This window comes from Sinohyriopsis cumingii, chromosome 6 (genome assembly GCF_028554795.1).
Source record: "Sinohyriopsis cumingii isolate HCF-2022 chromosome 6, ASM2855479v2, whole genome shotgun sequence".
In the NCBI taxonomy this organism is placed as follows: Eukaryota; Metazoa; Mollusca; class Bivalvia; order Unionida; family Unionidae; genus Sinohyriopsis; species Sinohyriopsis cumingii.
In genome coordinates, this window is record NC_142966.1 from 128,459,032 (window position 1) to 128,475,071 (window position 16,040).

Below are 16,040 nucleotides of genomic sequence, written 5' to 3' on the forward strand. Positions count from 1 at the left end.
ATATCTTATAAAGACTACAGATATCTAGAAAGTCTTCAGTATATCTTGAAAGTCTACAAGATATCTTAGAAAGTCTACAAGATATCTTAGAAAGTCTATATGATATTGCTGAACGTCTAAAATATCTTAGAAAGTCTATGATATCTTAGATAGTCTACAAGATATCTTATAAAGTCTTCAAGATATCTTATAACGACTACACGATGACTAATAAAGTCTTCAATATATCCTGAAAGTCTACAAGACATCTCATAAAGTCTTCACGATATCTTATAACGTCTACAAGATATCTTAGAAAGTCCTTAAGATATCGGTGAAAGTCTACAAAATATCTTAGAAAGTCTACAAGGTATACTAGAAAGTCTACAAGATATTGTAGAAAGTCTACAAAATGTTATATAAAGTCTTCAAGATATCTGATAACATTTTCAAGATAGCTGATCTAAGATATCTTACACAATGAACACTTTTATCTTTTAAGCTATGTTATATATCTTGTAAAGATTATAAAACATTATGTTGTGAGTTATGAGCTGTTTTGACATTCGAATAAATACCTATTTAGATTGTCATATATTAATTTTCAGGAGCCGTCGCAAACTTGATTTGCTAGTGAAAAGAATAGATTGTGTTATTGTAATATATGATTTCATTCGACATAATTCGACATAATTCACACAAACACTAAAACGGATCACAAGTATGCATTATACCTCTCTGAATCCCATTCCTGAACTAACTGCAAGGAAGGTAACATCAAATAGAGACCTAGACATTATACAATGAAGAATATGATATCCAAACCTTTGAATAAGTAAATGGTACCCATTTTGAAGTAAATATATTGCATGTGATTTACAGATGAGCACATCCTGTAACGTCCTTAAAAATGTCTACTCCGAATGGATGTTAACATTCGAATGTAGGCTGGTGTATAGTTATAAAATGACATACAGCAAACAGTACAATTTACGACCTTGTATTTGTTGTCAGAATCGTGCAATATTACCCGAACTCGCGCGCCAATACACATATAGCATTCACGTGCATAAAGGAACTACTTTCTATTGTAAATAAACAATGGACGCAGACGCCAGCACATTTGATGTGTAAACAAATCATGTTTAGTCGCATAAGAGGTGCTTTACGTTGTGGTTGTTTAAATTTGTTTCTGAATTAACTAAAACAGATGTTTCGTGGACTGCCAGATACCAGCTGCTTGTACTGTAATTAAATTTTTATTCCAAGTGCAATTACATCTTCCTTACAGTACTCAAAATGAAACAAACATTAAATTCAATAGCGTCTTTTTGCTAATTGCAGTTGAAACAGGTCATATTGTCCTCACATAATGATTTCAAACAGTCAATGACAGAACAAATCTACTTGCAGATGTAAACACGCCTCTCCCGCGCCGCTTCAATCTGATGTATTTCATGTACAATTTGCACAGATAAATCCAGTCCAAAATCACAAACTTTCGTCGCATCGACACAAAATACCAAAATCTATTCATTCCAGATCAAATGGAAAAGTTGTTGCAATGCGCATTAATTCACAACATGACTGCAAATTTCAATTTTAACTAGACACGCCATTTTCTTTCGAAAGTTATATCCAGCGCGCGACTAAGTTCAAATTTATCTGGTTGGAAGTATGTGCGCATTAATAATGATGTTGTTGTGTAATGATAAAACTGCACTTGTGTATTTAGTTTTTAATACGGCATAAATTTACGTTGTTTCTTGTAGTGTTTTTTGTTTATATAATTAAGCCTTAGGTAGAATAAGAAAATGAGTATATAATAAAAAGGTTACTGCATTTGTATGGAAAAATATGAACTCGTTTTGTCGGATGGATATACTTCACTCCCAAGCTCGTACAGTATTCCGTCCAAAAAACTCGTTCATATTTTCCCATACAAATGCAGTAACCTATAGTTATTATATGCTCATTTTTCCCCCGTTAACTTTACATTGTCAGAATCGTTCAGTATTACCCGATACTGAACTCGCGCGACAATACACATATTGCATTAACGTGCATAAAGGAACTACTTTCTATCGTAAGCAAACAATGGACGCAGACACCAGCACTTTAGATTTGTACACAAATCATGTACGCTCGCGTAAGAGGCTCTTTATGTTGTGGTTGTTTAAATTTGTTTCTGAATGAACTAAAACAGATGTTTCATGGACTGCCACATACCAGCTGTTTTGGCAAATACCGCGTTGATACAATGTTACGGATGTAGGCTAGCTAGAGTATATAACAGACGCAAGATAAGGTCTTTACAAATAACATACAAGTGACAAGTCATATACTCTCTTCTTTAGCTGGTGATAAAAATGGCAAAATAAAATATACTTACAGTTTTACATCCTGAATTTCCTCAAAATGTATTTTCTTAATTCTGCAAATTAAAATTACATGAGCCATGTCATAGGTTTTCAGTCTGGATTACACATTTCAAAATTGTGCTGTAAGTTCGATGATAAGTGCAACTGCATTCTCCTTACTGCACTCAAAATAAAATAAGCATTAAATTCCATAAAGTCCTTTTGATAATTGCAATTGAAAGACTTCATATTTTTCCACATTATAATTTCAAACATTCAATGACAGAAACAGAAACACATTTGCACATGTCAACACGCTTCTCCCTAGCTGCTTCAATCTCATGTATTTCAGGTGGAATCGTCACAAACAAATCTAGTCCATAATCACGAAATTTCCTAGAATCCAGAAATATACCAAAACCTATTCATTCCAGATCAAATGGAAAAGTTTTATGCAATGCACATTCATTCACAATATGACTCCAAATTTCAATTTTAATTTTAATTAGACACGCCATTTTCTATCGAAAGTTATGTCGACCGCGCGACTAAGTTCAAATTTATCTGGGCCGAGTTATGTGCGCATTAATAATGTTATTGTGTAATGACAAATCTGCGCTTGTGTATTTAGTTTGGAATACGGCATACATTCATTTACGTTGTTTCTTGTAGTGTATTTTATTTATATAATTAAACCTTAGGTAGAATAAAAAGTGAGCATATAATAAAAAGGCTACTGCACTTGTATGGGAAAATATGAACTCGTTTTGTCGGATGGATATACTGCAATCCCAAGGTTGTGCAGTATTTCATCCCAAAACTCGTTCATATTTTCCCATACAAATGAATGCAGTAACCTATAATTATTTCAATTCTTGTTTAGGTCAATATACACCAGACATCAACATTTATAAACTAATGTGCAAACCAGCCAACACTTTAAATGAATTATTATCAATTATCGATGCGTTTAAGGTATTCACTCATTTAGAAGGGGTAGGTGAGGGACCCTCTGAAATAAGGACCGGCACGCTGAACTTTCATTAACTATAGGTACAAATAGCAGACAATGACGTATTCAATTGTCTTATTATAAGTACGTCACGCATATTTGACGTCATCACCTGACAACACTACCAGCTCGTTTGCGAAGCTTTCACGTGCTGCATGTCATACCGAGATGAGTGATCTTGAAACAGACTTTGTCTACATTCCACGTATCTGGGAAAACAGTGGAGAATCAGAAATGTAAATCTTTATGTATTTTTCTCTTTCGATGAAATTTTAACTTGTTATTAATACACTTGCATGATAATATTCAATGCTTGATTTAAATTTGACTCCTTGTTTTACGAATAAGTCTAGCTCGAATTTCGGTTGCTTCATGTACGCAATTTCGTTTAATACGACACAAAATTGAATCTGGAAAGAACGATAGCGATTAGTGTAGTTTTTCCGTACTCAGGGCTTCTTATCATCTGTGTAAAGCCTTGTATGATTTTTAACTACCCTCACAACAAATATTTTAAATTGGTTTCTTTGAGTTTTACTTGCTGTACTTTATTTCATTAATGCGGAAAATGTACCAATTAGTCAACTGCAAACTTACTAGTTCAATGATATAGTAGTATTTTTCGGCGAAGGTTGCCTTTAAATGAACGTTGATTTTTTTAAAGAGTTTGCAAGATATGAAGCAATTTTATTTAATTTACAGCTTTCGAAAAAGCCATTTGTTTCTCGAATTGGCGTCCATGCTCGTCTACTTTAGACCAACATACGTAGGGCCAACATTAACATACACGCGCCAGAGAGTCCTCTATCAACTAATGAAACTCAGGCCTTGTGTGGGTAAGAAAATAAATATTTATCAGCCAACAGTTTTTCATGGTTACTAAAATGCGGTAACATTTACTCTTTCATATGAATAATAATACTTTTTCTTTCTTTTTCAATTTTTCTTTCTTTTTCAATTATCTGATTCTTGGGTTTAGAGAAAATGTTGAAACTGAGAGTAAATAAGGAGAGCATTTGTCCCTCTAAATTTTCATTCAGGCAAAATCTAAGCACAAAATTGGGTTGCTTATCTGAAAAATTGTAAAAGAAAATCTGTAAATACTTGTAGTTCTTTCTGGGAATACATGATGTTTGCAGCAATAAAATCTTAGGATATATTTGTACTAATTGACTAAAATAGTTTATCTTGAAAATTACACTGTTTGCATTTTATTAAAGAGAGAGATGTTTCATAACAGATATAATTGCAACAAAAATGAAAACGAATGAGATACACCTTCATACTTCGCAATGTGCGAATTTCCTGATCTAAACTCAAATCTTAACTCTTGACACACACACACACACACACACACACAAGGGTAAAACAACACCCCCTTCCACTTACATGACTTGACATGCGACCACATGTCAAATATAAATCTGAAACATATATACTCGCTTACAAGTCAAGTCCAACTGCAAAAACTATAGATCATGCTTTGCCGTCCCTTAATGCGCCAGCAGATCAGGGTCTATATGGTTAATTCAGCTAATTACTCCAAATTACATAAATCTAGAAATCGGATCTGGCATTATGCAACTTGAACGTAAACTTAACTTATAAGCGACTACATATGACAATGCAGTTATTCCTTGGAACACAATTTGCTTTAAACCACACTTATAAAAGAACTAAAAATCTTAAAGATTTCCTAATTAATTCTAAATTAGAAAAACATTATCTAAAAAGGATCATCAGCTAAATGTAATAGACCTAGATGTTAGCAATGTTCTTTTATTAATGAAAATACTTCTTCCCATAGTAATAATACGAAAGAAACTTTTAAAAACGTTGTGATACTAATTATGCAACATCAAATGTTATTTATTTGATCACATGCAAAAAATGTGGCATCCAATATATTGGACAAACCAGTCAACAAATATCTAAACGTATGAACCAACATAGATCAGACATAAAAAAATTATATCGATCAAGCCATTTTCATCTCATGTTGCAGCACATTTTAACAAGAGTTTGCATACATTGCAAGATTTCTCCTTTCAACCTATTATTATAGCTGATTCGACTGCAAGAACAAACTTAAAGACCCAATAATGTTTCCTACCTTAAATATTCTCAGCATGTTTTCTTTTAATGTTTTCTAATTTCATGGTGTTTGTTTTTGTAATCATATCATTATATGTTTTTTATCTTACAGGTGTTGTCTAATGTTGTAAAGCGCTTAGAGATTCTAAAGATTAGGCGCTATACAAAGTCCTCATTATTATTATTGTTATTATTCTGAGATGGAACGTCTGCTAAAGGAAACCTATTGGATTCATCGTCTTAATACGGTATTTCCAAAAGGTTTCAATTCCAAAACACTATACGGCATTCATTAATATTTTTTGTTTTGTTTTGAATTATGTCCCCTGTTTACAATTAGTTAACAATATTTTTGATATTATTCTAATATACAGAATAACTAAACCAGCGAAAGTATAAAATATCATAAAAATAAGTTTACTAATTTTTTAAAAATGAAATCGCATTTCTAAATTAATTCTTAATACATTATGATTAATTATTTATAAAATACTTGATCATACTTATTATGTACGCCATAATTTTTCATTATATAAATTGAGTTCTGATGAAATATTAAACATTCGTCAATAATGTATCAAGATATAATAAATTAATCTTTTTTTAATTGATTTCAATTATTTTAATATTTAGTTATATTTTTATGTCTTTTTTAAATACGCATTATACATAATAATAATATTAATAAAATCGTTCATCTCTATATATTCATAAATTATATATTTGTTTTGGTAACGATAATGTGCATTCTTTAAAAAGGAAAAAGTTTCGGGCTCGAGCAATGTTGGTTTGTGAGAAAGCTTGTCAGTAGCTTGCCATGGGTCAGTCGTTCTTTTCCGGGGCTTTTCCCGTGTTCTTTCTTCATCAGTTATGCTGACCGATATGTATAGCCTATCTTGTCCTGAGAAATGGCGTTAAACCAAATATAATATCAATAACAACAAAAGCATTGAATAAAATATGTTATTCCATACCTTTGCGTTTCTGTGTTATAACACTCAAGAACTAACTTAAGCATCAAAAATGCTATACATATTATTTTAATTTTACTGGTTGAATAATCTCTTTAAACTCCTCTGTAAATAATGATAAAACATATTACGAGTACCTAAGTCCTTTTGTAATTTGAATTAATTGTAGTTCCTGAAGTCCAGCAACTGCTTGATATGGTGCAGGAAGCTGCAATGGCTTATAAAATTGGGAAGGCCGAATTAGAAACTGCAACGCATCCAGCTGAGCAATTGTAAGGAGAGAGAGAGAGAGAGAGAGAGATGTTGTGATAAATTAAGAACATCTAGTATTTATAACTATTGCAACATTTATCAAATGTGACAGCAATGGGAGTGGTAGTAATACGGGAAACATAGTAACAGTTTCAATATGATAAGGAAAAGAACAAACACTTAAGCAGTAATAACAATAATAATGATAACATGATTATTCGAATAATAGCAGCAACAACATGAATACTATAAGAATAATGCACATAACAAAGTTAGTGTCTTCCGTAGTAGAGATATATACGCCCTGATACTGATCAAAAGCTTCGTTTTCAAAACGTTTTCATTACTGATAATGCTAGTTTTGGTTGTTTTTGATGATGTCAACGATGGTGATGATGATGATTATAATGACGTATTTGTGTTGTTTTAAAAGTAAACAGATCATATTTAGAAAAAGCAGAAAAACAGCCAGATCACGTCACGTTTAAAAAAATTTTTAACAAAATTTCATCAAGAGCAAAATCAGGTTTCGTGGCATCGTCTGTACTTAAACGTTTCAGGTTTCCAAAAGAACTGCTTAAAAACTGGCTTTCCAGAAAGGTCGAATTGAAAAGCTACATCAATGAGCACAAGGCCGCTGTGAAGAAAATACTTAAACTAAAGAAGGTAATATTTTTGTAAATCTTGATTTTTTTAAGAAGAAAAAAAGTGGAATTACAACTGAAGACATTGTACATGCATGTTTGATATGGTATAAAATCTACTTTATATTTTATTCTGACATTCTGTGGACATTATTTTAATTTTGTTGTTTGCGGTGTACAGTGTAGCCAAAAGTGTTGCGAAATGCACATACCTATGCTATTTTAGTTTAGAATAAACTTAATTTATTAGGTATGTTACAATTCTTCAACAGCTAACATATGCATACCACGAGACCATTGTTGCGCCATACGGTTTCGTAGTTTGCGTAGGGTTCAGTTTTTAAACAAAAAGAAATCTCCAAGGTTTCCTTGCTGATTATCATGGCTTTTAAAGACATTATAAATCTTAGGTATTATTGAAAGAACTTGTATTCCCTTTATTTTGGTGCATGGCTGATGGATGTAATTTGGGTTGTAGTGCATATAGACTGACCTTCAGGTCTGCACGTATCACAAGACCGCTAGCTCATCTTGGTCGCTTGAACGGCACATTATACGCCCGACTCATTTTTAATAGTCTTTTGTGTTGGTAACTAAAGTATTTGGCATAAACCCTTTCTCTTCTTTCAGTTAGTCTGAGCTTCACCTTTGACTTTTTTTACCCGATAATCGTTAGAGTTCTTCGTTGTCCCTTGTTTTAGATATCCACAAAGTGTAGTAACCGTCGATGATGAAGAACTGGAGTTATTGGGTAGACACCATTCATGGAGTCACAATGGCCTTGACCTTTAAACTTTTGCGGCGAAATCAACAGTGTTCTGTCGTACCCAGTTACAAGCCATGCACAAAATGTGATAACGCCATATGGCAGACAACTCAGATTGTTGTGCACCAAAACAAGTTTGCGACGTAGAGATATCATAACATGATATGTTCCGCCTAATGGCTAGTGTATACAAATCGCTCGAACTTTAAAGAATGTAGCTGCCTTCTATGAATTTTATTGTATTATCTTTCAGCCACCTAGGGACTATTATGAAAATTAAGTAAGGGAACGAATCGTGTGTCAGTAGTCATTTTTGTTCAGCCTGTTCTGTGGTTCTGTGCCATTTATCGCATGTAGATAGACCGGACGGTCACAAAGTATATATTTGTTGGTGGTAGAATAAGGGTAACATACCTGTCTCATTTATGTTACTTTAACTAACAGTATCTGATCGGTTGGAAAAGGAATTGCAAATAGTGTGCCCCAACATGCATTTTATTTTGCCTTTCATTCCAAATCTGTTTTGGACATGCAGACAATTTCGATCTGATAATAAATTTACAAAATAACAAATATAAAGCACCTCTTTTGCGGCAACTTAAACTTACTATGAAAAACTTTGCTCTTTCAACATAGCTAATTTACTTTGGTACTCTTTTATTACGCACTAAAATATGGCTATGTCTGCGAGTTCCTACTTTTAAAAGACTGTCGGGAAAAAAGACAGACGGACAGACCTTTTAAATGTGTATCACTTTCCGATTGTTTTCGTTTTAGTATTTCTCCACAAGGTATGATACCAATGAGGCCCTTTGGGAAATGATTGAGAACATTCCCAATGAAGCTAGTGCAAGGATGAGCAGAAGACAGAAGAAGCTCTTGATGTACAAGCAGGCAGCCTCGCAGGAAAAACTTTTAAAGTCTAAGATCTATTCGGTATGTGCTATATGCTAACTAACGTCGATATTTATAGTACATACTATACACTATATTACCAAGCTCTGCATTGTGAACACATATAAAATAGTACTGGAACATTATCGGAACATACTTTCTTTCATATCTAACAGTGTAAACCCATTCTATTTTTAAATGTCTCAATCCTAATGCACATATGAGCCTTTCGAATTAAAATCACAGTCATTCACGAGAGTACAAGTTGCAATTATTGCACAAGGTGAACTATTTACCAACACAAAATGTCATTGCAATGCCAATAACGGGGTGTGCTTTTATCGCATTAATTTATGAATAAAATGATAATAAATTGCCAGAACAGGAACAACCACGTGTGCCTTTACCAAAGCATTTAATATAAAAATCGAAGTCTTTCTTATGAAATTTTCCCTCCTGTTCTCGGAATGTGTCATTGAGTTTGAGACCGAAATTTTTACGTGATCTGGATGAATATTTGTAACGTAATTTATCATTTAATTTATAAACGTTATGGAGTGCCTAACTGACTATATGTCTAACTGTCTATATGCCTACCTGTCAATATGTCTGTCTATATGTCTAACCCATATGGCAGGTAATGTCATCTTAGACAAGCTTATTTCAAGTAGCTCAGTTACGCAACAGATCACATATTTCATGGGAATAGATTTTCTAAGGGCTCCTTATTGACTTCTGCTGCCAGACAGGTGGAATTTTTCGATATTCGTCAATTACTCGCAAATGCGTGTTTTCTTTAATTGTTTCGACAGCTTAGACGAATTATCTTTAGCTTAGAAGATATCTTGATTTTTTTCCAGATCAATGTGTACATTATATGGCCATATTTTCAGGAATCCTGCAGCCTAAGGGCGGAGATCGAGGCTGCGCTTCAAAATAAAGTAGCAGAGGGTATTGCCAATTTGAGATTGGTGACAGGGTACAAATGGTGAGATTACGTTCTTTTTTTGTATACAAACAAATTACTGTGTTTTCAGAAAAGATGCCAAAACTTCAAACAACTTTGTTTAATAGAAGGCTTTAATGCGTGCTCCATCAAAATTTCTTTAAACTAATCCTGTTGCAATTATCTGTCAGATTAGCAAGAAAAGTAACTACCGTAAATGCTAAAACACTAGTATTATTATAAAGAAAAAGGGGCTGATATTTCTTAATCTGTCAACTTTTTATACGTTAGGGATTAATCCGGCTGACAAATTTTCCATCGCGCATATTATCATTGAATATTCTAACACCACCGACTAGCTCTTACTTTTTTCGCGTGTGAATATTTATCAAGCACATTTGTGAGCGAAATGAGCTGTTTGCGAAATATGTCTACACACCTTACAAATTAGAAGCAGAGAAAATTGCGTCGTATTTCTTTGTCAACAGTATAATTTTTATGGCCGCAAATACTGCATATTCGCAGCAATAATGCTGCTTTCCACGACATAATAAATTACAGGACTGCATAGTCAAAAGAGTTTTACCGATGCGCGATCGCGGTTGCTTTAAGTTGATTACATTATATTAATTGTAATTTTCAGTCCTGAACTCGACGTTGCCGAAATATGTGCCAGAATATATGCTGCCACATCCCAAAAATATTCATTCATCGAGACCAACATACAGGTGAGAACTATGCGGACAACATCGTTGTCACTTTCAACCAGTATATATTTATTATTCTTATTCTTCTTCTTCTTCTTCTTCTTATTATTATTATTATTATTTAATAATTGATGGCACGTATTCTGCAAGTCATTACATGGTAGATGCAGTTAGGCCACCACGGAAAGTATGGCTTTCAGCCTGCAATGCAACCCTGTTGACAAATAATACTGTATTAAATTTATCTAATTTTTTTGCTTTGGATACATTTGTCTCTGCCAAATGAATAGTTGATGTTTATTTATTTATTTATTTATTTATTTATTTATTTATTTATTTATTATTATTATTAAAGTTCTGCTTGCATGGCCAATCAGGAGCAAATTATGATCGTTGAAAGACTTTTGCTGTGTTTCAAAATGTACCCTGCCGATAATTTTTTACTGTTCTTCCGTCATATTCTGTGACGGTAGTGGTAACTGCGATCAAACGTTGCAAGTAAAGTTTGAACGATGAAAAAGCTTATATGCGCCACTCTGAATTTCCGTTAGGTCGTTATTACAAAAATTGCTGAAGGTAATTTTCATGAAAAGCAATAATTATTTCACGTGATAATGTCAAAGCTGGACTGGGTATATTTGGAGCAAACTCAAATATCGGCGATATACGTATGGGTCTCCTACTTCTGATCATAATAGACAATAACGAAAACATTACTGAAGCGTCTAGCACTTATTAATGTATATTGATATGATTAGATACTGTAAATAAAAATATTTACGCATAATTAAAAAAAAAGCAGAATGAGAGTGTAACGAAAATTGCAAATGAATAATTAAAAAAAATTATGAAATTAATAGCTGTCAACGCTAATAATTTGAGGTGAATATAGATGATGTTAGTCCATGGTATAGAATTGAAACTGTTGCTTCCGTAGAATGGTATATGCTCGTACGATTTTCAAAAGAAAATATGAGAGAAAGTGCACCGCCGCGCCACTGGCCATGACCGTGGCAGAAAGTGCAAGCAAGAGCTACAGAAGTGAAGGTGCACCATAAGTAGGTTCCACCGTATTTTGTGGCCGAAGGAACAAAGGGCTAAAAATGCTGTACATATTATACAATATGTGCATTGGCCTTTGCCTAGTGGGTAGTATTCTCTGTACTGTTTACACACTGTCGACAAGCAAAATTGCCTCCAGACCGCCATTTCGATGCCAGCTAATATCAGAGTGGACTGGGTCATAACATAAATAGCCAGTCCATCAGATTATATGATATTAAACTGTATAAAGAATCCAAGTGACACATAAATAACGGGAGTTGTTTCAGATGACCACTCGCAAATCGCAGATGAGAGAATAAATAATTCTCGTGCAGCTTGCGTTAATTAAACGTTTGCAGCTTAAGTTAAAACCTTTCTTACTGCTTTGCGATGTCTGATGACACATGCTACATGTGGACATGTAGATAATTCGGATACCTCGAACTCACAAGTGGTTACTAACCAAACGCAGCCAAGGAAAATATAACTTTTCAAAGAAAAGCAACACTACAAAATGAAAGCGATTTTGAAAGAATAGTTGGGGTACATAATTCGCGTGGAATATAGAAGCAGGATGCATTTTAAGGCCATGACTATTCTGTTGCAAGCTGCTGATATGGATGCATGTGATTCATTTCCAGAACACGCTGCTGGAACCCATCTTTACGCAGGCCTAATATATTGGGCATCTGCACTCTGGATAGCAGAACCTCGTCTTTGGAGATTGGTTCAAGTTGTGGTACTGTCATTGGCTGGCGACAAGTCAATGGATAAGAATCATGATTCTTATTCTGACTTCATTCAGACTGGTCATCAATGGCAGTATAGATTCTGATACCCTGTCTCTAGATGAGTTATGTTTTGATCAGCTGGACAGTAAGCACCATTGTCAGTAAACAGGGCGTTGTTAAGCAGAATTTAATAAATTTAATAATTTTGAATATCTGATGTAAATATATTTTTTGTGTGTTTATTTTCTTTACTTTCCACATTCCATTATTTTAATCGTCATTCTAAAGGTTTATATTCATGTCTAGCTGTATTTACTATTGAGGGACTGACTACGTTTTGTCTTTTTGTGTGATGAAATGTAGGACCATTGGTCATACACAAGACAAGTAACATTTCCAGGCTCGTGGTCCTGTGGGTATACGGGGATGTTTTACGACTTTCCCACACTGGCTACTCGATATAAAACTAGTCTGTGGCGTACCATTCAAATGTCGCAGGTCTGCAAACAATCGTGTTGAAGCTAAGTATATAAATCTAAGCATTCCCTGGGAATGATTATACCTCTATTTTTATAATATTATTTCTACATCATCACACTATCTCAGGATGTTTTCATCATCCATATAAGTGCTACCTAGGCAATGGTTGATATTCACTGGGTGTGCACACATATAGAAAAGTAATTTCTCACTGATCGCTACGAATTGCTGCGACGAAGACTGTTGCATACGGCTTTTTACTTTCGGTCCTACAAACAGTAGGCCGAAACTAACCGAAACGATTTTCATTTTGATCATTTTCCCCCTAACATGGGTGGTCGTAGGGGCGCCTTCTCATCTCTTCTTATGTCTGCTTCGTATTCTCTTTTCTCACACTGTGCCCTGTAGGATGGTTTTTGACAGGCCAGATGAGCGCGAGAAGTGACCATACCATCTTAGTTTGCATTTCTTTACAGTGATGAACAGATATCCATATGAGCCAATTGCACTGTTGATTCTAATGCGCATCTCCTCATTGGAAACGTAATCTAAGTATGAGATGTTCAGGAACATGCGATATAACATCATCTCAAAAGCTAGGAGTCTTCTCTCTAGTTCCACTGACAGGGTCCATGTCTCTCATTCGTACAATTAATATGGTCATGACGAAAGAGCGCATAAGATTAATCTTGGACCCAATCTTGATGTTGATGTCCTTCCGAAGAGGCTTCAGGCAGCTGTTGTCTGTGCAATCATGGAAAGAACCTCAGGTTTTAGAACTTTCATCAGGCTCACAAAATGGTGCCGCTCATATCCTGTTCTGAACACAGAAGCTGTCATCAAGCTTTCATCAATACTGATAAATATAGGTTTGATCATCAGCACTCAGAAATTTAAAGTTTTTGAATTTTTAGTATCATGGTGTTTGCATAGGTTTACAATGGGAACTGAATTAGTACAGTGAGTCATAAAATCACCGGCTTATATTAAATGGATACGATTGCTGTACGGCAAAAGAACAACAGATAATTCATGTAGAATGTATGAAGAGGAAACAATATTTTTATATTCTCAATCTTTTTATGTTTTTGTACTCATTAGAGTAGCCATACCCATCCACCCAAAATCATGTATCTGTCCCGAAACTAGTGAAGAAATTTATTTTCAATGCAATATTTCCAGGACCACGTTCCCGCCTGCGAATTTCTTCCAAAGGTCATAGCAACAAAAGTCGAGTCAAGTGACTTTCAAAAGTTGACAACTGGAGCCAAGAGACCGAAGAGATCCAGTAAGGAAATTAGCTATTAATTTCTTATTTTTTCATATTATTACTACTACTACTCCTGCTGCTACTACTACTACAGCTATTATTACTGCTGCTTCTGCTACTACTACAACTACTACTACTACCACTAATAATAATAATGAAGACGACAGCAACAACAATAACAACAACAATGATGATAATGAAATATAGCAACAACAACAAAAATGACGACGACGATGATGACGATGATGATGGTGATGATGAAAAATAGCAACAACAACAATAATGAAGACGATGATGATTATCGTCATGATGATTTTAGGTCGATCGGTCGATTAGTGTACGTTTTGATTTCAGTGTTTATGACAAATTCTCATTTCATAAGAAACATTTGGTAAGTGACCATACCATCTTAGTTTGCATTTCTTTACAGTGATGAGCAGATATCCATATGAGCCAATTGCACTGTTGATTCTAATGCGCATCTCCTCATTGGAAACGTAATCTAAGTATGAGATGTTCAGGATCATGCGATACAACATCATCTCAAAAGATGGTTGATATTCACTGGGTGTGCACACATATACAAAAGTAATTTCTCACTGATTACGTTTCCAATGAGGAGATGCGCATTAGAATCAACATTATATGTCCATTATTTTTAAAACGCAATAATATATAATTTATTAATTTGCATTATAAGCCTGATATATTTAATCTTTCAGATACTCCTCTGCCAAAGATCGTCTACGTGACCTACTGGGGACAAATCCTTGATCCAAAAGAAAGAGGAAAATTTACTTGTGGTAAGAGAAACTGTTTAAATAAGCTACATCTTTCAAAGAAAATGAAAATCAAAGTACTGAAAGTACCCACTTATTGATACTTACGTTTGGGCAGATATAATATAGAAAGCTGTGATGTGTGTGGGGTGAGATTGGTTTATATGATGTAATAGCAATAACTATCCCATTTTGGTGTTCTGAAGCTTTTCTGTGTATCAAAATTGTCAGAGATTTTGCTGTATGTTTTCTCCTTTGGTAGATTTTTCACGTACGTTAGTGCTCCATAAAACCTCCAATCTTAAGCACGTTAAATGGTCTAGCCTTATTGGATAAGCAAACGTAGATTTTCAAAGGTCATAGACGACGACATAGCGTCGCTTTTATTTGTTTCCTTTTCTTGTGTCCCCCCACCCCCCATGATATGAAATGTATATTTTGTTTAAATATATGACATAAAGATAACAAACAGTTAAATGTATAACACGAGGATAACACCACTAAGTATATCTCTCGATGATAACACATATTTGAAAACTTTTATGACTGATGCTGATTCTAGAGTATTTCATAATGACTATTCCATTATTATAAGTTCCATAAATGGCAGCGATGACTTATTAGACATTCACGAGCATTTTGGAAACTCTTGGAAACAATAAAAATCGAGAAAGGGATTGGAGCCTGAAATAATGTAGCATAAAACCTGTTGATACTAACACCATACAGTATATAACAATTCCATTTGGAAATATCATAGTTATAATAAATAACTACAGGTCTTTCTTAATTCTTTATATTATTTTTTCTGTGTCAACTTTTAAAAATCTTGTTCTGTTTTATTAGAGAGACCAGTCAAGCAGAAGATCATTTCAACAGAAGCTGGTAAAGGATTTGGTTGGACAAGGCGCTCCATTTTTTCCAGCAAGGAGTGGGTTATTTACTATTTGGAACGAGCGCCAAATCCTGATTTATTATAGATGAAGGCACATTCCATCTTGTCTGTGAAATAAATATGTTTTAAGTTTTCTACGAGTTATCTCACTAAATAAGCGTTGATGAAGGATTCCTTCAGTCTCGCTCTAAATGATGCAATTCGGTTTCTTTATTT

General features: G+C 34.2%; 1 protein-coding gene across 2 annotated transcripts; it reads left to right on the forward strand.

Annotated features, from left to right (window-relative positions):
• The first annotated feature begins 3,496 nt into the window (after positions 1-3,496).
• LOC149797935 (uncharacterized) lies at positions 3,497-15,923 on the forward strand. Of its 2 annotated transcripts, XM_089960503.1 has the most exons (10): positions 3,506-3,587; positions 4,054-4,187; positions 6,586-6,688; positions 7,229-7,334; positions 8,856-9,014; positions 9,866-9,960; positions 10,562-10,646; positions 14,063-14,168; positions 14,873-14,953; positions 15,776-15,923. In XM_089960503.1, the coding sequence occupies exons 1-10, from the start codon at positions 3,520-3,522 to the stop codon at positions 15,907-15,909; spliced, it is 1,071 nt and encodes a 356-aa protein (XP_089816629.1). In that variant the 5' UTR covers positions 3,506-3,519; the 3' UTR covers positions 15,910-15,923. The 2 variants fall into 2 exon arrangements, with proteins under 2 accessions (XP_089816630.1, XP_089816629.1); XM_089960504.1 differs by lacking the exon at positions 4,054-4,187 and having other exon boundaries at positions 3,497-3,587.
• Positions 15,924-16,040: the final 117 nt, after the last annotated feature.

What these genes read in the sequence shown, in the direction of transcription:
- LOC149797935 (XM_089960503.1), top strand. Translation starts at nt 3,520, where the DNA reads ATGAGTGATCTTGAAACAGACTTTGTCTACATTCCACGTATCTGGGAA. An exon ending in ACGCATCCAGCTGAGCAATT is followed by an intron (nt 6,689 to 7,228) that starts GTAAGGAGAGAG and finishes TAAACGTTTCAG; the next exon opens with GTTTCCAAAAGAACTGCTTA. An exon ending in CAAGAGACCGAAGAGATCCA is followed by an intron (nt 14,169 to 14,872) that starts GTAAGGAAATTA and finishes TTAATCTTTCAG; the next exon opens with ATACTCCTCTGCCAAAGATC.